Below are 24,380 nucleotides of genomic sequence, written 5' to 3' on the forward strand. Positions count from 1 at the left end.
TGCATACCACCACACCCGGCTAATATTTTGTATTTTTAGTAAAGATTGGGTTTTGCTATGTTGGCCAGGCTGATCTCGAACTCCTGACCTCAGGTGATTTGCCCACCTCAGCCTCCCAAAGTGCTGGTATTACAAGTGTGAGCCACCGTACCCGGCTGCCATACAGACTTTTTAAATGTTAACAAAAATAACTAAAATAATCCTTGAAAATATATTATCAGAGAAAATGAAGATAGAGTATGGAACATGTGTACAAGTCATTCCTCAGCCAGAGCTGCCTACTTCTTCCATGCATGATGTGTCATCACCTCTTCTGAGGGGCGGCATTTCTTCAGTTATAGCAACATCGATATCATCAGCAGTAGGATCATCTTCATTAATACCCAGACCAAGTTTGATCATCCTATAGACCTTGTATGTGTCTGAGGATCTTCCAGACTGAAGCCAGGAGATGGGAGTGCAGTTTCATAAAGCAAGATGACCAGATCCTTCACCGACTTGTCATTCTTATCAGCTTCTGCCTTTTGCCTTAAGGTCTCAATCGTGAATGGTCAGGGTTTATCTCCAGGTGTTTCTTTGCTGCCATGTAGCCCACTGTTGAATTGTCTCCTAGGGCTTGAGCTTTCATAATTCTTTCCATGTTCACTGTCCAGCCAAATGTGCTTGTGACAATACAGCATGGGGATGTCACCAGTTTGACACAACCACATTTTTGACTTTTTTCTCCAACATGTCTTTCATGATTTTGCAGAGGTTCTCAAACTGTTTGTTTCTCTTCCTGTTTCTTTTTTTCTTCTTCATCTTCTGGAAGTTCTAAACCCTCTTTGGCAACTGATACCACAGTCTTACTCTCAAATTCCTTCAGCTGCTGGACACAGTACTCATCAATGGACTCGATCATATAGATCACTTCTAAGCCACTTCTGAAGACATTCCACAAAGACTGAGTTAGCTACCTGGTCCTTGGTCTCACCTGTGATGTAGTAGATATGTTTCTGGTTTGCCTTCATTCTGGAAAACACAATGAGATAAACCTCTCATCATCAGAGGCACATGTGCAGTATCTCCACAGCGCTGAAAGCTTCTTCTGATTTTAAGAGTCTATATATTCCAAGCTTTATGTTTTTAGAGAACTTCTCATAGAACTTTTTGTAGTTATTTTTATCCTCTGCCAGTTCAGCAAAGAGTTCTAAGTATGTTTTGATCAAATTCTTCCTAATAACTTTCAAAATGTTGCCTTGTTGCAACATCTCAGAAAAAATATTTAGAGTAAGATCCTCTGAGTTCATCACCCCTCTAATGAAGTTCAGATATTCAGGGATTAGGTCCTCACAGTTACCCTTGATGAAAACTCTGTATACATACAACCGAATGTTGTTCTTTTTCTTTCTGTTTTCAAATAGGTCAAAAGGACACGTCTTGAAACAAAAAGAAGAGCTCTTCCAAATTCCAGCTGTCCTTCAACTGAAAAGTGCTTCATCGCCAGATGATCCTCCCAGTCATTGGTCAAGCTCTGATGGAACTCTCCATACTCCTCATTAGTCATAGCGTCAGGATTTCTGGTCCAGGTAGACTTTGTTTTGTTGAGTTCTTGATCAATGTACTTTTCTTGATTAATGTACTTTTCCTTACTTTTCTTCTTCTTCTTGCCAGCATCCTTCTTTTCTTCTTCTTGCCAGCATCCTTCTTTTCTTCTTCTTCATCAGAACCAACATCTTCAATTTCAGGTTTGTCATTGGACTCTTTTTCTTTTTCTTCCTCTTATCTTCCTTTTCTTCAGCCTCATTATCGCCGACTTCTTTATCACATTTCTTCTCCACAAAAAGAGTAATAGGATAGCCAATACACTGAGAATGTTTCTTCACAATCTCTTTCATTCTTCTTTCCTCCAAATACTCAGGTCTTCTTTCAGGTGCAGGGTGCCCTTTGCTCCATGCCCCGTAGGTTCACTGTGTCAGTCCTGACTGTGAGTGATCCCCCTGAGGAGGACTCCCAAGCATACTGCTCATGTTTATGTTTGGTGATCACAGTTACTTTCTCGGCAACCAAATAAGCAAAATAAAAACCAGCACCGAACTGGCCAATCATAGAGATTCTGTACCAGTCTGGAAAACTTCCATGAATGCTTTGGTCCCAGATTGGCGACAGTACCAAGGTTATTGATCAAGTCAGCCTTGGCCATTCCAATTTCAGTATCCATAATAGTAAGGGTTTGATCTTGTTTGTTTGGTATAAGATGAATGTGGAGCTCTTTCCCAGAGTCTAATTTACTGGGATTCATCAAGCTTTCATATCAGATTTTGTCCAAAACATCTGATTAATTTGAAATTAGCTCTCTTGAGCCAGGCACTGTGGCTCACTCCTGTAATCCCAGCACTTTGGGAGGCCAAGGTGGGTGGATCACTTGAGATCAGGAGTTCAGTAGCAGCCTGGGTAATATGGTGAAACCCCCCTGGGCAATATGGTAAGACCCTGTCTCTACCCAAAATACAGAAAGTTATACAGGCATGACGGACATGCCTATGGTCCCAGCTAGTCAGGAGCTGAGGCATGAGAATCACTTGAGCCTGGGAGGTGGAGGCTGCAGTGAGCCGAGATCGCCCCACTGCATTTCAGACTGGGTGACAGAGTGAGATGCTGTGTCCAAAATAAAAATAAAAAGATAAAAAAAAAAAAAGCTGAAATGAGCTCTCTCAGAAAGATTTCTTTGTTCAAGTAGAAAGTATTGATGATCAGTGACATCAACTGGACAGCTTCTGCTTGAAAGGCAAATATCTCAACCTCTTCTTCCTCCATCGGTTGGTTTTGGGTCTGGGTTTCCTCAGGCAGCTTGGCTAAGGGACCAAACGGGCTCTGCAGTATAGCAGCACCAGGATGCTAAAGCATGCAGGCCTCTTGAATTTCTATATGAATTTTAGAATCAGCTTGTCAATTTCTGCAAAAAAAAAAAAAGGCAGCCAAGATTTTGATACAGATTGCATCGAATCTGTAGATCAATTTGGGGAGTACTGGCATCTTCACAGGATTTAAGCTTTCCAAATCTTAAACATGGTATATCTTATCTTTCCTTTTATTTAGATCTTCTTTAATTGTTTTCAACAATTTTTTTAGTTTTCAGTATACAAGTGTTGCACATCTTTTGTGAAGTTTATCCCTAAATGCCTTATTTTTTTAAAAAATGATCCTTAATTTTATTTTCAGATTGTTTATTGCTAGTATATATAAATACAATACTTTCGGTATGTTGATCTTGTGTCCTATAACCTTGCTGAACTCATTTACTAGTTCTAGTAGATTTTTAGTGAATTCCTTGGGATTTTCTATTTCTAAGATCATATCATCTGCAAACAGAGATTGCTTTACTTCTTCTTTTCAATCTGGATGTCTTTTTATTTATTTTTCCTTTTTTTTTTTTTTTAGACTGAGTCTCGCTCTATTGCCCAGGCTGGAGTGCAGTGGTGAGATCTCGGCTCACCACAATCTCCACCTCCTGTGTTAAAGCGATTCTCCTGCCTCAGCCTCCCAAATAGCTGGGATTACAGGGGCCCACCACCATGCTTGCCTAGTTTTTGTATTTTTAGTAGAGATGGGGTTTCACCATGTTGGCCAGGCTGGTCTCCAATTCCTGACTTCAAGTGATCCACCCACCTTGGCCTCCAAAAGTGCTGGAAGGCTTGAGCCACCGCACCTGGCCTGTCCTGAATAATGTTAAGTACAATAATGTTAAGTACAATGTTAAGTACAATAATGTTAAGTACAATGCTGAATAATGTTAAGTACAAAGTACAATGTAAAGGTGGAGAGAATAAATATTCTTGTCTTTTTCCCACTTTTAGGGGAAAAAGATTCAATTTTTTGCCATTTGATATGATGTTAGCTATAGATTTTTCATATATGCCCTTTAACAGATTGAGGAAGTTATTTTATTTTTAGTTTGTTGGGTGTTATTTTTTAATCATAAAAGGTTTTGGATTTTGTCAAATGCTTTTTCTGCACCTATTAAAATGATCGTGTGGGTTTTGTTCTCTTAATATAGTGTATTACATTAATTGATTTTCTGATATTATACCAACCTTGTATTCTTGGGATGAGTTTCACTTGTTCATTGCATATAATCCTTTTTGTATGTTACTGGATTTAGTTTGCTAGTATATATATATGTATTTTTTAGACAGTCTCGCTCTGTTGCCCAGGCTGGAGTGCAGTGGTGCAATCTTGGCTCACTGCAATGTCTGCCTCCTGGGTTCAAGTGTTTCTCCGGCCTCAGCCTCCCAGGTAGCTGGGATTGCAGGTGCACGCCACCATGCCTGGTTAACTTTTTTTTTTTGTATTTTTAATAGAGATGAGGTTTTGCCATGTTGGCCAGGCTGGTCTGGAACTCCTGACCTCAGGTGATCCATGGGCCTTGGTCTCTCTTGGTCTGCAGTCCAATGCTCTAACCCTGAGCTATACCCCCTCCTTGGCCTTGGTCTCTCAGAGTGTTGGGATTACAGGCGTGAGCCACTGTGCCCGGCCAGTTTGCTAGTATTTTGTTGAGGATTTTTACATCTATATTCATATGAGATATTGGTCTGTAGTTTTTTTTTTGTTTTGTTTTGTTTTAAAATATAACATCTTTGTCTGGTTTTAGTATCTGGAGAATAATACTGGCCTCATAGAATGAGTTGCAAAATGTTCCCTCTTCTTTTAATTTCTGAAAGAGACTGTGTAGAATTGGTATTAATTCTTCTTTAAGTATTTGGTAAAATTTACCAGTGAAGCTGTCAATGCTTGTGGGAAGCTATTTCAAATTATTAGAATCTACTTAAGTTTATTTAACATTTTATCATGATTAGTGTAAAGTTATGCACCTTAATTTTTTAATTGAGAGATTCCTTCTCTCACTCTGTCTATAAACTTGTAATTTATAAAAAATGAAAAACCCATGTTTTGAAAAAGGTAACATTTAGAGGCTCATATTAAAACTGTGATTATACTGCACTCTAGCCTGAGAGACAAAGCAAGACTGTGTTTCTATAAATGAAATAAAATAAAATAAAATAAAATAAACCATGTCAATGACCAATATGAATATTGAGGACAAGGACTCCTTCTGAAGTAGGATTAAGAAAGGAGAGAAGATAATTTCTAGGACATATGATTAGAACACTTAAAAGACTTCATGAGGCTGGGTGCAGTGGCTCATGCCTGTAATCCCAGCACTTTGGGAAGCCGAGGCGAGTGGGTCACCTGAAGTCAGCAGTTCAAGACCAGCCTGGCCAAAAAGGTGAAACCCCATCTCTACTAAAAATACAAAATTAGCCGGTATGGTGGCAGGCACCTGTAATCCCAGCTACACTGGGATTATTATTACTTTGGGAGGTTGAGGCAGGAGAATCATTTGAACCCGGGAGGTGTAGGTTGCAGTGAGCCAAGATCGTGCCACTGCACTCCAGCCTAGGCAATAGAACAAGACTCCATTTCAAAAAATAAAAATAAAAAAGACTTTATGAAATAAAAAAAAAATTTTAATGAAAACATTAAGTAGATGAACTGAGAATAGAAATTAAGTAGATGAACTGAAAACTGAATTGGTGTCTGAAAGACTGGTCACAACACAAAGCCAAGCCACAAAAAAATGGAAGCTGGAAGAGAGAAAGACAGTTTAGAAAACAGATCCATGGGACCTAACTTGTGAACAGCAGAAATGCCTGAACAGAAAAAGAACAGATGGAAGAGAGTAAGTAGAGTGTTACTTATATCCTAGAAAAAGTTCCCCAAGCCGAAGAAAGATTCAAATATTCACATCGGAAAAGGTCAGAGACACAGAGAGGATTAGTGAAAACGTACATTTAGACATAGCCTAGTGAAATTCAAGGATCTGTAATCGCCACTGGGTTCACCTTGCCTGCTGCCTAGACAGGGCCAATTTATCAAGACAGGGAAACTGCAGTAGAAAAAGAGTAATTCATGCAGAGCCGGCTGTGTGGGACACTGGAATTTTATCAGCCTCCCTGAGCATTCGGGGATCAGAGTTTTTAAAGACAACTTGGTGGGTTGGGGGAAGCCAGTGAGCCAGGAGCGCTGATTGGTCAGATCAGAGATGAAATCATGGAATGTTGAAGCTGTCCTCTTGTGCTAAGTCAGTTCCTGGGTCAGGGCCACAAGATCAGATGAGCCAGTTTATCAATCTTGCTGGCCAGCTGATCCATTAAGTGCAGGGTTTGCAAAATACCTTAAGCACTGATCTTAGGAGCAGTTTAGGGAAGGTAAGAATTTTGTAGCCTCCACCTGCATAACTCCTAAACCATAATTTCTAATCTTGTGGCTAGTTTATTAGTCCTACAAAAGCAATATAATCCCCAGGCAAGAAGGAGGTTTGTTTTGGGAAAGGGCTGTTATCATTTTTATTTTATTTTATTTACTTTTTAATTTTAATTTTTAAAAAATTTTATTTATTTATTTATTTATTTATTTATTTTTTTTGAGGCGGAGTCTTGCTCTGTCACCCGGACTGGAGTGCAGTGGCCGGATCTCAGCTCACTGCAAGCTCCGCCTCCCGGGTTTACGCCATTCTCCTGCCTCAGCCTCCCGAGTAGCTGAGACTACAGGCGCCTGCCACCTCGCCCAGCTAGTTTTTTTGTATTTTTAGTAGAGACGGGGTTTCACCGTGTTAGCCAGGATGGTCTCGATCTCCTGACCTCGTGATCCGCCCATCTCGGCCTCCCAAAGTGCTGGGATTACAGGCTTGAGCCACCGCGCCCGGCCTGTTTATTTATTTTTGAGATGGAGTCTCCCTCTATTGCCCAGGCTGGAGTGCAGTGGCACAATCTTGGCTCACTGCAACCTCTGCCTCCTGGGCTCAAGTGATTCTCCTGCCTCAGCCTCCCAAGTAGCTGGGACTACAGGTGTGTGCCACCTGCTGATTTTTGTATTTTTAGTAGAGATGGAGTTTCACCATATTGGCCAGGCTAGTCTATTATTTTTATTTTTATACAGGCATGAAACACTGTGCCCAGACCATATTGTACCTTTTGATATTTGTACCTCATATGTATATTACTCTTCCAAAAATGAAGCAAGAATTAATGAAAGAGATGTGCAAAAATATACTAGGCAAAAGCAAGATTTGCAACACTATCCTACAAATGGAAATCATGCTTAAAACACATTGAACAGAACAAGTAGTGACAATATATGAGGATAAAATCAGGCACAATTTAAGAAGATATAATAACCATACACTTTTATGCGTCAAATAACATAGCTGTCAAGCATATAAAAGGAAAACTACAAGTACCCAGAGAACACGGATAAAATACTTTTGAACTTTAACAGGCCACGTAGACAAAAATAAGCTATTATGTAGAGAATTCGAATAATGTAATAAATAAGCTCTATTTAGTAGATGCATATATAGAGAATATATACTTTTTTTTTAAAAGACAGAACACCGAAAAACTCAAATATATACTTTTTAAATGTCCTGAAACAAAGCTTGTTACAGAACCAATCATGCATTCAGCCAGAGAGAAAGCTTTTTTTTTTTTTTTTCCTGAGACAGAGTCTTGCTCTGTCTCCCTCTGTCTCCCAGGCTGGAGTACAGTGGTGCGATCTTGGCTCACTGCAACCTCCGCCTCCTGAGTTCAAGTGATTCTTCTGCCTTAGCCTCCCGAGCAGCTGGAGCTACAGGCATGCGCCACCATGCCCAGCTAATTTTTGTATTTTTAATAGAGATGGGGTTTCACCATATTGGCCAGGCTGGTTTCGAACTCCTGATCTCATGATCCATCCACCTCGGCCTCCTAAAATGCTGGGATTACAGGCATGAGCCACCGCACCTGGCCAAGAAAGCTTTATAAATCCAAAAAGTTTTAAATTTATACACCACGCTCTCTGATCATAAACCAAGAAACTAGAAATTAACAGTGAAAAGATAACAATAACAAAAATCCTTTATCCATGGATATGAAGACACACTCTCCCAAATAGTCTTTATTGCTATTTTTATTTTTTTCGAGACAGGGTCTTGCTTTGTCACTCAGGCTGGAGTGCAGTGGAACAATCGGAATTGACTGTAGCACTGACCTCCTGGACTCAAGCAATCATCTTACCTCAGCCTCCTGTACAGTGGCACTACAGACGTGTACCATACATGCCTGGCTAATTTATTTATTTATGTTTTTCTAGAGATGGGGTCTCACTATGTTGCCCAGGCAGGTCTTGAACTCATGAGCTCACACAACCCTCCCACCTCAGCTTCCCAAGGTACAGGGATTATAGGCACAAGCCATTGCATCTGGCCTCAAATAGCCTTTATATCAGAGAGAATTAAAACAAATTATGAATTGTCTACAAAGTAATAAAGAGAAGATCACCTTATTCTAAAACCTATGGGATACAGCTAAAGCTGTTCTGAGTAAAATCAATAGAAAGACTGAGACCGCTTTAATGGAGAATTCAACTTGAAAAACCAGAAAAAGAATAACATAAAACATAATAAATTAGGAGAGTGCTAAAATGAGATCAGTACAAGATAATGGAAAAGGTAAAGCAAAAGAATCTACTAGTAAGAAAATATGTCTGAAAACACCTAAGAGAATTAACACTTCTCAAACCCAACAGTTGTCACTTCGGTCTTGGGAGAGAGGATCGTTCCTGATGACATCAAAGCTTTATCACAAAGAGTCAAAGAAATGTACAGGTTATGTTTTAAAACTATCAGTTCTGGTTAGTTTTCTTTCTTTCCCTCTCCTCTCCTCTCCTCTCCTCTCCTTTTCTCTTCTTTTCTTTTCTTTTGAGTTTCACTCTTGTTGCCCAGGCTGGAGTGCAGTGGCACGATCTCAGCTCACTGCAACCTCTGCCTCCTGGGTTCAAGCGATTCTTCTGCCTCAGCCTCCCGAGTAGCTGGGATTACAAGCATATGCCACCACGCCTGGCCAATTTTTTTGTATTTTTTGTAGAGATGAGGTTTCTCCATGTTGGCCAGGCTAGTCTCTAATGCCTGACCTCAGGTGATCCACCTGCCTTGGCCTCCCAAAGTGTTGGGATTATAGGCGTGAGCCACCACACCTGGGTGGTTAGTTTCTACCCTATGACCTGACAAAGAGCCAGAAATCTCTGCAGAATGATTTACTGGGCAAGTTAGTGGACAGAAGAGGTATAGTCTGCTGCGCAGATGACATAAGGGGGACCTAGAACCATATGATAAGACTGAAGGAAGCCAACAGAATGCAGGAACAGGGAGAAATGTCTGGGATTGGAATTGATTGGCAGGACTGGGTTGGGATACATGGAATACAGCAGAGACTCAGTCATCTTTGGGAATATGATAGTTGGTACTCAGGAAAGGGGGGAGACCTGGCTGTCCCGTGGAGACAAGAGAAAGAAGCTACACACTGAAGTTTGCAGCTGAGCACCTGCCTAGGTGTTCCAGAGGCATATGACAGTGAGGATGGAGGAGGCCATGAAGAGCAGGTAGAGGCGGAAGAGCAGGGCGTCCATCGTGTGATTGAACTGCACCCACAGCTCCACCGAGTGCTGCTTCTGGGCCTCATGTTCCCACTGGGCCCTTGTCCATTCTGAGCCCCCTGTCAGCTCTGCCTTCCCAGGGCCTGGCATCTGCCCTGCTGATACCTCTGGCTCCTTCATACTTACAGAAAGACAGACCCAGCCACGGGCTGCAAATGTCACCTATACAGGGAGGGAGACAGGGAAGGAGGCAGAAGCAGAGAAGTGGAGGTGGGGGAAGGGGAAGTGTGACTTCCCTCACCAGGCAGGTGGGTGGGGGTGAGACCCAGGCCCTTATTTCCCTTCTGGGGCGCAGTGGGACAGCATCTCCCTGGGCTGGTGTAGTGGAGCAGCAGAGAATGGAGCCACTGAGGCAGGGGTGCGGGCTGGGTGGTGGCCACGTGCAGCAGGTGGGTGATGAAGACGGTCTCCAGCAGGCTGTCCACCATCAGGGAGAGGCACAGGGTGAAGCAGACTCCTGGAGGGAAGGGGGGCCTGGTGAGGGCCAGAGGCACCACCTAGAATTTCTTTCTTCTCTTCCAATCCCACCCTGGCAGGCATACGGCCTCCTTTTCCCAGTATACCTCCCTTCCTGAGTTAGTTCCCACTCTTCTCTTCCAAAAGGTGGGAGGAGCATCCATACCGATGGGGGGATGCCACTGGTGGGGAGCAAGTCATTCATCATGAGCAGGAAGACGTTGTAGCCCAGCAGGAGCATTATCTTGAATGGGACACGTTTCCCACTTTTCACTGGCAGTAGAAGCTGAGGGCATCGATAGCAGCCAGAAAGCCACTGGGCATGAGAAGGTTTATGACACAGAGACTGGGCCTGTGCCTGATGGCCACCTGGTGGGGTAGAAGAGGGCGATAAGTAGTTATGGGGTCAGAGAAACCCTCAAATCCAGGAATGGCAGTGACAGTTTCTGTCTCTGCCTTTTTCTTTGGCCTGATATCACCTGGGATCTGGAGCTGTGTGGAATGCAGCTTTAGAATCTGGTATAGAACCTGTGAAGAGACAGTTAGGCCAGAGCCCTGAGCTTTAGGATGGAGAATGAGGCTGGGAAGCCAGGAGAGAGGGTAACACTGGGAGACCCTGAAACTTGGGAGATACATATTCGATGGACATTCTAGGCAAGGGTAAAAGCACGGGAGGACGGAAAGAGCAAGAGCCTCCAAGCTCACATAGAACACAATCTGATCATACAAGTTGCCTCCCCTGGACATCTTTGCGGTGGCCTTGTTGATGCCCAGGAGCTCCCATTCTCCATGGGCCTGAAGGATGTCCCAGGATGTGTCTGTTATTTCCCACACTTCTTTCTCCATGTCCAGCAACATGCTGTCCACTGAAAATGAGAACCATCTGAATCATTTTTCAAGGATATAGTTTCCTGGTGGCTCGACTGCTCTCTTTTTCCATCCTTTCTTTCAACAAATAGTTTTGAGTGCCTCCCACATGCCAGGAAACTTGCCAGGAGCTTGGGATGGTAAGGAACAAGACAGACTTGGGTTCTGCCTTTATGAAAAATCTTTTAGCATCCATAGAGCCTTATTCTTCTCCCTACCCATACTCCTTGGTCACAATTTACTCATAGTTTCTTTATATTTGTTGGCTGCTCTCATTCACTCCATCCCTGAGACCCCACTGCAACTCACCTGTATAGAGGAATGAGCTGAAGGTGAGTGTGCAGTTCTGCTGGTCAAAGGGGAAGTAGAAGATGTCCAGGTTACAGATACTGTCCACCTTCATGGGTTTCTTATACCTGATGCGACCTTCATTACTTACATATGCTGTAAGGCCTTTTGGGGTCTTATCCACATCCATGCTGGAGGAGAGATAAGGCAAGAGGAGGGTGCTGCGGTTTCTCTCTCTCTCTTTTTTTTTTTTTTTTTTTTGAGACAGGAGCTTGTTCTGTCACCCAGGCTGTAGTAGAGTGGCATGCTCTCAGCTCACTGCAACCTCCATGTCCTGGACTCAAATGATCTTCCTGTCTCAGCCTCAGCCTCCCAAGTAGCTGGGACTACAGGCACACCACCAGGCCTGGCTAATTTTTTTTTTTTTTTTAAGAGATGAGGTTTCATCATGTTGCCCAGGCTGGTCTCAAACTCCTGAACTCAAGTGATCCGCCCACCTTGGCATCCCAAAGTGCTGGGATTGCAGGCATGAGCCACTGCGCCCGGCCCAGTTTCTCTTCTTATCCCTCTGGTTGTTTCTTAGCCATCTAAAGAGCACTTACAGCGGCCCCAGTGGTAAACTGTGATCTCTATGGATACCAGGAGATAGGACGTGACCAGCCCTTGATACGCACAGTTCAACGATGAAAATGTCTGGGAGCCACAGGTTCTTGGCTGCCATACTCATCTTCGTGATGCCCTCACACTCCTCTGGGTTCCAGCTGATAAATGGGTTATCCCAAACCTAGAGCCCAGGTGGAGGAGAGTTGAGAGCCTGAGATGAATTGGAGTTATTTTCTCCTGCCGCTTAATTTCTTCTTTTTAAAAAAAGTTATAAAATACTTCAAACATACAGAAAAATATATAAAATATTATGACAAACATCTATGTATCTACAACCCAACTTTGTGGCATTAATATTTTATTAAATTTACTTGCTTTTTTCAAGAAATGAGAATTATAGATAAAATCGAACCTGCCTAGGACCATTTCTTCATGAATTTTGATCAGCTAGCACTGGTGGTCTGGGAACCACACTTTGAGAGTGAGGTTAGGTGATTGTATTATCTTTCTCCAGCTCCTTCCTTTCCTCCAAGCAGGCTTTTTTTTCTTTTCTTTTCTTTTCTTTTTTTTTATTTTTACTTTTTGAGATGGAGTCTCGCTCTTTCATCCAGGCTGGAGTGCAGTGGCGTGATCTCAGCTCACTGCAACCTCTGCCTCCCGGGTTCAAGTGATTCTCCTGCCTCAGCCTCTTGAGCAGCTGGGATTACAGGTGCGTGCCACCACCTGACTAATTTATTTTATTTTATTTTATTATTATTTTTTTTAGATGGAGTCTCCCTCTGTCACCCAGGCTGGAGTGCTATGGTGCGATCTCGGCTCACTGCAACCTCCGCCTCCCAGGTTCGCGCCATTCTCCTGCCTCAGCCTCCCGAGTAGCTGGGACTACAGACGCCCACCACAACACCCGGCTAATTTTTTGTATTTTTAGTAGAGATGGGGTTCCACTGTGTTAGCCAGAATGGTCTTGATCTCCTGACCTCGTGATCTGCCCGCCTCGGCCTTCCAAAGTGCTGGGATTATAGGCGTGAGCCACCGCGCCCGGTCACCACCCGCTAATTTTTTAATATTTTTGGTAGAGATGGAGTTTCACCATGTTGGCCAGGCTGGTCTTGAACTCCTGACCTCAAGTGATCCACCTGCCTAGGCCTCCCAAAGAACTGGGATTATAGGCGTGAACCACCAAGCCCAGCCATCAAGCAGTCTTTTCAGGTTGGAAACTCAATTCATTCACTTTTATTTCCCCCCATCCTCCCACACACCTTGTTTTCTTATCAATGCAATTAAGATATACATTTTCCACTGGGTTATGCTTTGATTACATTCCATATATTTTCGTATGTATAATTTTCATTTCTAATTACTTCATAATTTCTACTTAATTGCTTTAATTTCTCATTTGCCTCAAATATTTGGAAATTTAATTTTAAATTCCCAAGAAACAAGGCTCTCTTTCTTTCTTTCTTTTTTTTTTTTTTTGAGATGCAGTCTCATTCTGTAGCCCAAGCTGGAGCGCAGTGGTGTGATCTTGGCCAACTGCAACCTCTGTCTCCCTGGCTCAAGTGATTCTTGTGCCTCAGCCTCCTGAGTAGCTGGGACTACAGGCAAGTGTCACCACGCCTGGCTAATTTTTTGTATTTTAGTAGAGATGGTATTTCACTATGTTGCCCAGGGTGGTCTTGAACTCCTGAGTTCAGGTGATCCACCGGCCTTGGCCTCCCAAAGTGCTGGGATTACAGGTGTGAGCCACTGTGCCCAGCCTTTTTTTTTTTTTTTTTTTTAAGTTTTATTTTTTATTATTATTATACTTTAAGTTCTAGGGTACATGTGCATAACGCGCAGGTTTGTTACATATGTATACTTGTGCCATGTTGGTGTGCTGCACCCATCAACTCATCAGCACCCATCAACTCGTCATTTACATCAGGTATAACTCCCATTGCAATCCCTCCCCCCTCCCCCCTCCCCATGATAGGCCCCGGTGTGTGATGTTCCCCTTCCTGAGTCCAAGTGATCTCATTGTTCAGTTCCCACCTATGAGTGAGAACATGTGGTGTTTGGTTTTCTGTTCTTGTGATAGTTTGCTAAGAATGATGGTTTCCAGCTGCATCCATGTCCCTACAAAGGACACAAACTCATCCTTTTTTATGGCTGCATAGTATTCCATGGTGTATATGTGCCACATTTTCTTAATCCAGTCTGTCACTGATGGACATTTGGGTTGATTCCAAGTCTTTGCTATTGTGAATAGTGCTGCAATAAACATACGTGTGCACGTGTCTTTATAGCAGCATGATTTCTAATCCTTTGGGTATATACCCAGTAGTGGGATGGCTGGGTCATATGGTACATCTAGTTCTAGATCCTTGAGGAATTGCCATACTGTTTTCCATAATGGTTGAACTAGTTTACAATCCCACCAACAGTGTAAAAGTGTTCCTATTTCTCCACATCCTTTCCAACACCTGTTGTTTCCTGACTTTTGAATGATCGCCATTCTAACTGGTGTGAGATGGTATCTCATTGTGGTTTTGATTTGCATTTCTCTGATGGCCAGTGATGATGAGCATTTTTTTTTTTTTTTAAAGATAGGGTCTCACTCTGTTGCCCAGGCTACAGAGCAGTGGCACAATTATGGCTCACTGCAGCCTTGACCTCCCGGGCTCAAGTGATCCTCCCATCTCAGCCTTCCCAGTAGCTGGGACTACAGGTGTGAAACACCATATCAAGGTAATTTTTGTATTTTTTTGTAGAGACAAGGTTTTGCCATGTTGCCCAGGCTGGCTTCAAACTCCTGGGCTCAAGCAATCCACCTACCTTGGCCTCCCAAAGTTCTGAGATTACAGGCATGAGCCACCGTGCCTGGCCTCTCCTTGATTTTGAAAGCAGTGTATTAAAGCCCCTCATCATTATGGTCAGTTTTTCAGTTTCTCCTTCATGTGTTTCAAAGCAATGTTAGGGACATAAAAATTCATAATTATTATATCTTTGTTTAAAATCCTTTTTGACTGTTAACTGTAGGGAGAGAATAAAGTGTTGTCCATACCATTTCCAGCCACAGGAAGGATGACAAGAGATACAGCTGTTCATCCTGCCAAAAGGATTTCCTATTTCCATCGTGTTGCCAGTAAGAAGTCTGTTCATCTCTCCCACTTCCCATGCTTGTTTACCAACTCCCGAGGTATGTAAAGGGGATACGTGATCAAGGACAAAAGCTCTATCAAAACAGATGTGTTAGGCTGTGGACAGGAGAGTTCACAGCAGGGCAGGAGTAAAGTAGTCCCTCTCAACCTTGGCTGTATATGAGAATAACTCGGAAAGCTTGAAAATATTGATGTGGCCGGGTGCGGTGGCTCATGCCTATAATCCCAGCACTTTGGGAGGCCGAGACAGGCAGATCACTTGAGGTCAGGAGTTTGAGACCAGCTTGGCCAACATGGTGAAACTCTGTCTCTACTCAAAATACAAAAATTAGCTGGGTGTTGTGATGCATGCCTGAAATCCCAGCTACTCGGGAGGCTGAGGCAGGAGAATCGCTTGAGCTCAGGAGGTGGAGGTTGCAGTGAGCCAAGATCATGCTGTTGCACTCCAGCCTGGGCAAGAGTGAGACTCCATCTCAAAAAAACAAAAACAAAAACAAAACAAAAATGATGCTTGGGTTTCATCCAATCAGAACCTCTGGGATTAGAACCTGGTCACTGGTATGTAGCCAGAGTGAGAAGAAAAGATTCTCTTCCACGTGCTGCTATACCTCACCCTGCTGCACTGGACAGAGCTTCTTTGAGATCCCCATGCCAGGCAAATGCCATCCAGCAGTGGTGGAGGAAGCAGAAATCTGGCTAAGGGCTTTGGGGGACCACCTTGCCAGGGGCTGGGAAAAGGTTAAGGACACCAAGGAGGGCTAGAGGGGTCAGCACTCACTACATCTGGGATGGTAGACACCGTGAAGGAGATGTTGACTCCAGTGGGACACTGATGGTGACCGGTCGGAAGGCCTTTCTGTTAAACACTGAATTCAGAGCAGTAGGATCCACCCTGTGCTGGCCAAACCCTGAGCATTTGATGGTGAAAGTAACGCCCCTTCCTGTAGTGGACATCAAATGTGTGAGATGAAGGAGAGCAACCCTGTGCTTCCTATATGAGAGGGGCCCCAAGGCAGGGCGTGGGGTCGCCTGTGATAAAATGAGAGCTAACATTTGTTGAGCATTGGCTATGTGTCAGGTATATTCTAAGCCCTTTAAAAATGGATTACCTCATTTAATCCTCCCAATCCCCATCAGGTAGATACTGCTTTACCCTCATGTAATAAATGAGCTAACTAAGGTGCAATAAGGGGAAGTAACTTCCTACAGTCAAACAGCCAATAAAAGGCAGAAGCCAGATTTGTTCTGAACCCAGGTTTATCTGCTGCTGCTGTGCTATATGTCCCCAGGGATGAGATGAAGAATGGGGAGGGGATCACCGAGAGGGGTCCAGACGCTGGGCTCTTCCTTCCGAGGCCTGGGAGGATGGGGTGAGCTGGAATGCAAATTCTGGAAGCTAATGTGGCAAGCTGAGTTAGAGCTCCAACCTCCTTTCCAATATTTCTGTCTCCATGCAAAGCATGCCCAAATCTGTATGCAAACTGAGCCTGGAACGTTGATGGTCATCTGATAGGATTACAGTCCTGGGGCCCCCGAGAGAACACACCTGTTTTCACCCTGACTGCCCCAACCTTCCTTCTCCTTACTTGACTTTACCCAACTCTATCACCAGCATTCTAGTTTGAGGCTTTTAAAAAGTTGTACTTTATTTTTAATGAACATATAATAATTGTGCATATTTCTTAGTTTGGGGTTTTTGGGTTTTTTTTTTTTGAGACAGCTACTCACTCTGCTGTCCAGGCTGGAGTGCAGTGGCACAATCACTGTAGCCTCAGCCTCTGGGCTTAGGGGATTTTCCTACCTCAGCTTCCCAAGTAACTGTGACTACAGGCACTCCCCCTACACTTGGCTAATTTTTAAACATTTTTTTTGTAGAGACGGGGGTCTCACTATGTTGCCCAGGCGGGGGTCTCACCATGTTGCCCAGGCTGGTCTGAAACCCCTGGGCTCAAGTGATTCTCCCACCTGGGCCTCCCAAAGTTCTGGAATTATAGGTGTGAGCCACCATGCCCAGCCAAATAGCTATTTTTAGAAGTGTGGGTGGGCTTTTTTTTTTTTTTTTTTTTCTTTTAAAATTTTGTTTAGATGAGTCTCACTCTGTCGCCCAGGCTGGAGTGCAATGGCGCGATCTTGGCTCACTGCAATCTCTGCCTCCCAGGTTCAACCGATTCTTCTGCCTCAGCCTCCCAATTAACTGAGATTACAGGCATCGCCACCACATCAGGCTAGTTTTTGTATTTTTAGTAGAGATGGAGTTTCACCATGTTAGCCAGGCTGGTCTTGAACTCCTAACCTCAGGTGATCCACCTGCCTCAGCCTCCCAAAGTGCTGGGATTACAGGTGTGAGCCACCTCACCTGGCCTGTCTTACCCTCTTCTAACTAATACATTTTTAAATTTTCTACCCGTGAAAATGTGTTGGAGGAGCAACAACTTGGAATGAGAGAGATGGTTGATAACCTCTGTGCCAAGGACATTGAGCCTTATCCATTCTCAACGTCACAGTGCTTTCCAGGCAAATTCTTAAACCACTCTAAGAACAGTGAATATTCATTTGTCAACCCCTGTGTGCAAGTGCCCAGAGGGGCTTTCATAACCATTTACACTGCCTAGACCAGGTGTACAATTTGTGTCTCTTCCCTGTGCTGGCCTTTAAAGCCACCTCTGGTCCAGTCCTCTCCTGTGCCTCCTTATCCAAAGTCATGGAATAATCTAAGGAGGAGAGATGACATTTATTGGCACTCTTACCAAGCTCCAGGCACTGTGCTTCCCTCCTTCTCTTACTGAATCCTCACAACCCTGCAAGGTAGGTTTTGTTTTACAGATGAGGAAACCGGAGCTCAGAGAAGTTAAGCAGTGCATCCAAGTTTATAAAACTAGCAACGTGAGACACGAAGATTCAAACCCAGGTCCATCTGTCTCCAAATCCCATGTTCTTGTCTCTCTCCCATACTGACTCCCTGGAAGAGAAGCACATTCTACTTTCACCCTTGACCTGCTGCCTTCTGGCACCTTACCTAATCTAGAGCCCTTGGATCCAGTAGGTGGTTGGGGAAATTATGGCTAAAGGAGGTGGGCACTTTGCTACAATGATTTGGGTTTCATACCTGTAGAGAGAAAGAATTACACCTGTGGACAGAAAGACGGATGGATATAGAAGCTAAATACAAGAGAAGACAATCGTGGATAGTTGTCTTCCCTGTAGAGTACCAATGGGGAAAAGACAGACTTTTCAAGTAGTATTGAGAAAACTGGATATCCATATGCAAATGGATAAAGTTTGCTGGTGTTGAACTCTATTTTTCCAGAAGAAAAATAAAAGTGCTCTTGTGTGGCATGTAACTGGAAGGGGATTTTCCGTCTTTCAGAAAAGGAAAGTCTATGTGGGCATTATGGTAATGTAGCTATGAAAGAACTCTATCCATCTTAGACAATCTCTAGGAGGTGGAAATTTGAAAAAAGTTCCTAAATGTTCTACTAGGGAGAGGTCCTCCTTCTTCCCCCTCCCCCCATTGTTGCTCCTTTCTTACCTTGAACCAGAAGACTGAGAAGGAGGTTCCTGTGGAACCAGCTTCCTTCCATCTTCGTTACCTAAATTCTTCTCTGAACATGTACTGGGACCCAGGAATGCCTAGATTGAAGCAGCACAGGCCACACCTAGAGCCCGACTTTGAATACTAATAGCATTGGTTGACCACTGACATTTGTAACCTTCCTGGAAAGAGTGTTCTCGTTGTCTTGTTCTTGCCTATGCTTGAGGTTCAGTCTGCTTTTGAGACTTTATCTTAGTCTTAGATACTTTACTACAACGTATATGGTTATAGATAGCTCATACGCGATCAGCGTGCAGATCTTGGTGAGATACCTCAGTCTGAAAACTCTTCAATTCTGGAAAATTCTCAGACATTTATAAATATTTCACTTCCTCTATTTTTCTTATTAGACATGTGTTGAATGGTTTCCTTCTATCTTACATGCCTTTTATTGCTGTGGTAACAAATCACAAACCCAGTGGCTTAAATAAACACAATTTGTTATTTTACTGTTCTGTGGGCCAGAAGTTTGAAATGGGTCTTACTGGGCTAAAATGAATGTGTCAGCAGGACCGCATTCCTTCTGGAGGCTCTAGAGGAGAATCCATTTCTTTGCCTTTTCCAGATTTTTTTTTTTTTTTTGAGACAGGGTTTCACTCTGTTGACCAGGCTGGAGTGCAGCGGTGCAATCGTAACTCACCGCAGCCTTGGCCTCCTGGGTTCAAGGGATCTTTCCGTCTCAGCCTCCCAAGTAGCTGGGACCTCACAGGTGTGAGCCACCAAGCTTGGCTTTTTTTTTTTTTTTTTTTTTTAAGTAGAAATGAGGTCTCACTTTGTTGCCTAGCCTGGTCTCCAACTCCTGGCCTCAAGTGATCCTCCAACCTTGATCTCCCAAAGTGCTGGGATTATAGACGTGAGCCATTGCACCCGGCCTTTTCCAGCTTTTAAACTGCCTGTATTTCTTGGTTCATTATTTTACTTCTCTATCTTCAAAACCAGCAACATCAGGCCAATGTTTTTCACAAGGCATCTCATCTCATCTTGTTTCTCTCTCCTTCTTCCACTTATAAGAGCCTTTGTGATTGCATTGTGTTCATTTGGATAATCCAGGATAATCTCCCGATCTCAAAGTCAGCTAATTAACAACCTTAATTTCATCTGCAACTTTAACTCCCCTTTTCCATATAACCTAAGGTTCCAGAGATTAGGATGTGGACAAATTCTGGGGGACGTTATTCTGCCTAGCACACCTCTCTTTCCTATTTTCTACCTCTTTATTTCTGTCCCTAATGATTTCTTCAGATCTGGCTTCCAGGAAAAACATTCTCTCCTCAACTGTGTTTACTTTATTTTATTCTATTAATTAATTAATTTATTTTTGATGCAACTCAGTAATTTTTATTGTAACTGGAAGACAATACATTGCAGAAACTTTATGGTAGGTCTGGGGAAAAGTGTTATTTACAATAGATGATGACGTAATTTGTCTTTCGTAATATAATTACATATGAAGAATGCAAAATGCAGGTATGGATGCCTTCCATATTTTATTTTGTTTTGAGATGGAGTCTCACTCTGTTGCCCAGGCTAGAGTGCAGTGGCGTGATCTTGGCTCACTACAGCCTCCACCTCCTTGGTTTGAGTGATTCTCCTGCCTTGGCCTCCTGAGTAGCTGGGACTACAGGCTTGCGCCACCACACCCAGCTAATTTTTTGTATTTTTAGTAGAGAAAGGGTTTCACCATGTTGGCCAGGGTGGTCCTGAACTCCTCACCTCAGCTGATCTGCCCACCTCGGCCTCCCAAAGTTCTGAGATTACAGGAGTGAGCCACTGTGGCTGACCCTCAACTGTGTCTAATCTGTGCATCTAATCTGGCCACTGAGTTTTGGGTTTTTTTGTTTTGTTTTGTTTTTTGTTTTGTTTTGTTTTTTAGAGACAGAGTTTCACTGTCTCCCACCATGCCTGGCCCTCAACTGTGAGCCACCATGCTGGGATTACAGACGTGAGCCACCGTGCCCGGCCCTCAGCTGTGTCTAATCTGTCCACCTAATCTGTCCATTGAGTTTTGCTTTTGTTTTGTTTTCTTTTTAGAGACAGGGTCTCACTGTCTCCCAGGCTGGAGTGCAGTGGTATGATCATAGCTCACTGTAGCCTTGAATTCCTGGGCTCAGGTAATCCTGCCACCTCAGCCTCCCAAGTAGCTGGGACTACAGGTGCATGCCACCATGTGTGGCTAATTTTTTTTTTATTGTTTCTAGAGACAGGGCCTTGCTATGCTGCTCAGGCTGGTGTTGAACTCCTGGCCTCAAGTGATCCTCCTGCCTCAGCCTCCCAAAGCACTGGAGTTACAGGCATGAGCCACTATAGCTAACCTTTTACCCATTTTTAAATCAAGTTGTTTTTTGTTGTTGAGTTTCAGGAATTCTATGTATAGTTTGGATATTAATCCCTTATCAGCTATATAATTGTCAAATGTTTTCTCTCATTTTGTGGGTTGTCTTTTTTCCTCTGTTAATATTGTCTTTTGATTCATAGATTTTTAATATTTTTATGAAGTACTATTTGTCCATTTTTTCTTTTGTTGCCTATGCCTTTGTGTCATATCCAAGAAATCACTGCTAAATCCAATGTTGTGAAGCTTTTCCCCATGTGTTCTTTTAGGAGTTTTATTGTTTTAGGTCTACACTTAAATCTTTTTTTTTTTTTTGAGATGGAGTTTCACTCTTGTTGCTCAGGCTGAGTGCAATGGTGCGATCTCAGCTCACTGCAACCTCCACCTCCCGAGTTCAAGTGATTCTCCTGCCTTAGCCTCTCGAGTAGCTGGGATTACAGGCATGTGCCACTATGCCCAGCTAATTTTGTATTTTTAGTAGAGACAGGGTTTCTCCATGTTAGTCAGGCTGGTCTTGAACTCCCCACCTCAGGTGATCTGCCTGCCTCGGCCTCCCAAAGTGCTGGGATTACAGGTGTGAGTCACCACATCCGGCCCTACACTTAAAATCTTTTATCCATTTTGAGTTAATTTTGGTATATGGTTTTAGGTAAGGGTCAAACTTTATTCTTTTGCATGTGGATATCCAGTTTTCCCAATATTACTACTTGAAAAGTCTGTCTTTTCCCCATTGGAACTCTTGCAAAAATAATTTTGCCATTTGTGTGAGGGTTTATTTCTGGGTTCTCTATTCTATTCCATTGGTATACATGTCTGTCTCTCTCTTTTTTTTTTTGAGACGTAGTTTCACTCTTTTTGCCCAGGCTGGAGTGCAATGGTACCATCTCCACTCACCACAACCTCCGCCTCCCGAGTTCAAGCAATTCTCCTGCCTCAGCCTCCTGAGTAGCTGGGATTACAGGCATGCACCACCACGCCTGACTAATTTTTTGTATTTTTAGTAGAGATAGGGTTTCTCCATATTGGTCAGGCTGGTCTCAAACTCCCAGCCTCAGGTGATCCATCTGCCTCAGCCTCCTGTGCAGCTGGGATTACAGGTGTGAGCCACTGCACCTGGCCTTATTTTTATTTTTATTTTTTTAATTTGAGACAGAGTCTCACTCTGTTGCCCAGGCTGGAGTGCAATGGCACGGTCTTGGCTCACTGCAACCTGCGCCTCCTAGATTCAAGTGATTCTCCTGTCTCAATCTCCCAACTAGCTGGAATTACAGGCGCATTCCACCATGCCCAGCTAATTTTTGTATTTTTAGTAGAGACGAGGTTTCACCATGTTGGTCAGTCTGGTCTCAAACTACTGACCTCAGGTGATCAGCCTGCCTCGGCCTCCCAAAGTGCTGGGATTACAGGTGTGAGCCACTGTGCCCAGCCTATGGTATGTTTTGAAATCAGGGAGTGTGAATCTTCCAGCTTCATTTTTCTTTTTAAAGACTGTTTCAGGTATTCAAGATCCTTTGACATCCCATATGAAGTTTAGGATGGGTTTTTCTATTTCTGCAAAAATTGTCATTGGGATTTTGATAGGAATTGCATTGAGTCTGTTCATTGCTTTAAGTAGTATTAACATTTTACCAATTTTGTGTCTTCCAATCCATAAACATGAGATGTGTTTCCACTTGTTTATATTTTTAAAAAATTTCTTTCAGCAATGTTTTATAGTTTTCATTGTACAAGAATTTTACTTCTTTGGCTAAATTAATTCCCAAGTATTTTTTTCCTTTTGATGCCATTGTAAATGGAATTGATTTTTGTAATTTTCCTTTTCTGATCATTCATTGTTAATGTATAGAAATGCAACAGATTTTTGTTTGTTTGCTTTGTATCCTGATACTTTGCTAAATTCATGTATTAGTTTTAATGCTACTAGTTTTTGTGAGATCTTTAGTATTTTCTACATATAAAATAACATCATCTGCAAACAGAGATAATTTTACTCTTTCTTTTCCAATTTGAATGCCTTTTGTTTCTTTTTCTTGCTTACTTGCTCTGGCTAGAACTTTCAGGACTATGTGGTTTTTAGTTTGTTTTAGCTTGTTTGTTTTAGAGATGGGGTCTTTCTCTGATATCCAGGCAGTAGTGTCCCAAAATGTTGAGATTACAGGTGTGAGCCACTGCACCTGGCCAACTATGTTGAATAGAAGTGGTGAAATTGGCCGGGCATGGTGGCTCAAGCCTGTAATCCCAGCACTTTGGGAGGCCGAGATGGGCGGATCACGAGGTCAGGAGATCGAGATCATCCTGGCTAACACGGTGAAACCCTGTCTCTACTAAAAAATACAAAAAACTAGCCGGGCGAGGTGGTGGGCGCCTGTAGTCCCAGCTACTCGGGAGGCTGAGGCAGGAGAATGGCATAAACCCAGGAGGCAGAGAGCTTGCAGTGAGCTGAGATCCAGCCACTGCACTCCAGCCTGGGTGACAGAGCGAGACTCCGTCTCCAAAAAAAAAAAGAAGTGGTGAAATTGAGCATCTTTGCCTTGTTCTTGATTTTAGAGAGTTTTCAGACTTTCACCATGGAGTGTGATGTTTGCTGTGGGTTTTTCATATATGGCTTTTATTATGTTGAGGTTGTTTCTTTCTATTCCAAGTTTGTTAAGTGTTTTTGTCGTGAAAGTGTGTTGAAGTTTGTCAAATGTTTTTCTGCATTAATTGAGATGACCATTTTTTTCCCTTCATTCTGTTAATGTGGTATATTGCATTGATCAATTGTTGTATATTGAACTGTCTTTGCATTCCAGGAATAAATCCCACTTGGCTATGGTATATAATTCTTTTGATATGCTACTGAATTTGTTTGCTAGTATTTTATTGAGGATTTTTGCATCGATGATCATAAGGGATAGTGCCTTTGTCTGGCATTGGTATCAGGGTAATACTGATCTCTTAAATGAGTTAAGAAGTTAGAACATAGTTATTTTATAATTTTTTTCATCTTGTTTTATTATATCTAGTTCTTGGTATGCTGACTGTTTTGATAACTGTTTCATTGTGGTTTGTTCCTTCATGTAATTTATAATTCTTGGTTGAAAGGATGAGAATCCATATCTTTAGATAATTTTGAGATCATCTATTACAATCATTCAACAAATGTACAGTTGACCCTTGAACACTCCTGGGGTTTAGGAACACTAACACCCCACACAGTCAAAATCTATGTATAACTTTTGACTCCCCTAAAACTTAACTACTAATAGCCTACTGTTGTCCAGAAGCCTTACTGATAGCATGAACAATTGATTAACACATATTTTGTATATTATATGTATTATATGCTGTATTATTATGATAAAGTAAACTGGAGTAAAGACAATGTTATTAAGAAAATCATAAGGCAGAGAAAATATACTTACTATTAATTAAATGGAAGTAGATCATCATAAAGGTCTTCATCCTTTTCATCTTCATGTAAGTAGGCTGAGGAGAAGAGGTTGGTCTTGCTGCCTCAGGGTATCAGAGGCAGAAGAAAATGTGAAGATAAGTGGATCCTTGCAGTTCAAACCCATGATGACGAATGCAATAATTATATAGTCTCAAAGTA

General features: G+C 42.7%; 1 protein-coding gene and 1 pseudogene across 1 annotated transcript; both read right to left on the reverse strand.

The window, feature by feature from the left end:
• Positions 1–264: 264 nt before the first annotated feature.
• On the reverse strand, positions 265–5,278 carry LOC111523189 (annotated as a pseudogene).
• A 4,124-nt stretch (positions 5,279–9,402) lies between these two features.
• HTR3E (5-hydroxytryptamine receptor 3E) lies at positions 9,403–18,445 on the reverse strand. Its single transcript, XM_023187683.1, is given in 12 exon segments — positions 9,403–9,629; positions 9,749–9,967; position 10,039; positions 10,133–10,245; positions 10,248–10,335; positions 10,672–10,832; positions 11,143–11,312; positions 11,796–11,905; positions 14,768–14,812; positions 15,643–15,698; positions 15,701–15,805; positions 18,394–18,445. Coding segments are annotated over 12 exon segments (1,347 nt in total).
• Between the last annotated feature and the right edge of the window lie 5,935 nt (positions 18,446–24,380).

The sequence above is a fragment of the Piliocolobus tephrosceles genome, chromosome 2 (assembly GCF_002776525.5).
Source record: "Piliocolobus tephrosceles isolate RC106 chromosome 2, ASM277652v3, whole genome shotgun sequence".
NCBI classification, from domain to species: Eukaryota; Metazoa; Chordata; class Mammalia; order Primates; family Cercopithecidae; genus Piliocolobus; species Piliocolobus tephrosceles.